This window comes from Austrofundulus limnaeus, unplaced genomic scaffold, assembly GCF_001266775.1.
Source record: "Austrofundulus limnaeus strain Quisiro unplaced genomic scaffold, Austrofundulus_limnaeus-1.0 Scaffold125, whole genome shotgun sequence".
Classification (NCBI taxonomy): domain Eukaryota; kingdom Metazoa; phylum Chordata; class Actinopteri; order Cyprinodontiformes; family Rivulidae; genus Austrofundulus; species Austrofundulus limnaeus.
Window position 1 is genome coordinate 203680 of NW_013952527.1, and position 1466 is coordinate 205145.

Below are 1466 nucleotides of genomic sequence, written 5' to 3' on the forward strand. Positions count from 1 at the left end.
GTAACAAATATGAGCTTATTTTACTTTAACTAATCTCTTTTGAGTTTTCTGAAGAGCTCCCATGTGTTTGTGACAGAGTTTCATTCAGAGCGCACCGGGTCCGCGCGGCCTGCTGCGCCATGACGCGCGGCGCGAGCCTGGCCCTGCTGGAGGCTGAGTGTTTTCTGACCATATTCAGCTGAACACGTGTTCCCTCCGCTTTTTGTCGTTCAGGGATCTACTTGTCTTTGATTGTTTTTATTGTTTTAAATCAGTGAAGAATCCATGAAGAGGGGCGAGGGGTCCTTAGAGCTCCCTTTCAGCCCGAGCGACCCACTGAGGCCCTGCAGTATTTAATCTGTTCCCATGAGTGAGGCAGACATCCTCACAGGTAGAATCAGGCGCTTCTTGTCCCTGTGAGGAAATATAGAATCAAAAATGGAGGATTTTCTGTTTGACTTTGAGCAGGATGGAAGCGCCGACTTTGGATTTTGGGGACAGACGGACCAGAACGTSCAGCTTCAGACCCAAATGGACTCTTTTTTAATGGACTGCACTGCGGCCAGCGGCCAGCTCTCCCCCTGGTCCTGCTTCAGCTGTCAGTCCGTGTTCCCGGACTCACAGCTGACCTTCACCGACCTCGACCTTCAGTCCCCAGGAGAGCATGACGCCTGCCCCGAGGRCGAAGAGGCCTCCCCGGCGGACGAGCCTCTGGAGGCGGCCAGGCGCAGGACGCGCAGGCTGCTGGCGCACCATCAACCGTACAAGGTGCAGCGGCACGCCGCCAACATCCGGGAGAGGAAGAGGATGCTGAGCATCAACTCGGCCTTCGAGGAGCTGCGCTGCCACGTGCCCACGTTTCCGTACGAGAAGCGGCTGTCGAAGATCGACACCCTGAGGCTGGCCATAGCTTACATCGCCCTGCTGAGAGAGGTCCTCGTGTCCGGCTGCGACCCGAAGTCCTACGTGGATGAGTTCATGAAGAGCGGCTGCAAAAACCAAAGCAGCGCCGTTTGGAACACCAGTGGTGAGTCAGTCACTCAGATAAACCAGTCAGTCACTCAGATAAACCAGTCAGTCACTCAGATAAACCAGTCAGTCACTCAGATAAACCAGTCAGTCAAAAAACAAATAAACCTCAGGTACAATTAAAGTCCATCACACAGCCCATCTGTCACTCAAATAAACCAGTCAGCCAAAAAACAGATAAACAAATAAACAACTTCTAGTTGCATAAACAGTTATAGGCTATACATTATTTTATCATAACATGATATCTGAATATATATTTAAGTGCAAAATAACATCTGGAAAAACCCATCAGACAGATTGCTTCTTTCTAATTTATGTAACAGTCCTATTTCCTTGAGCCTGCACCAAAAATATCAGTGGTTCCCAACCTTTTTACACTCTGAGCCTTTTTGTCACAGTACCCCATCAGCCAAACGTAATGAGTCTCCAAAATTATAATATACAACAACTAATTA

General features: G+C 49.3%; 1 protein-coding gene across 1 annotated transcript in view; it reads left to right on the top strand.

Moving 5' to 3' along the window:
- The first annotated feature begins 288 nt into the window (after window positions 1–288).
- Window positions 289–1466, top strand: part of LOC106522255 (pancreas transcription factor 1 subunit alpha) — a 3375-nt gene continuing 2197 nt past the window's right edge. Inside the window, exon 1 of the mRNA XM_014015196.1 lies at window positions 289–1006. Coding sequence (XP_013870650.1) covers window positions 418–1006 — 589 coding nt within the window. The 5' untranslated portion in view covers window positions 289–417. The remainder of the gene's footprint in view (window positions 1007–1466) is intronic.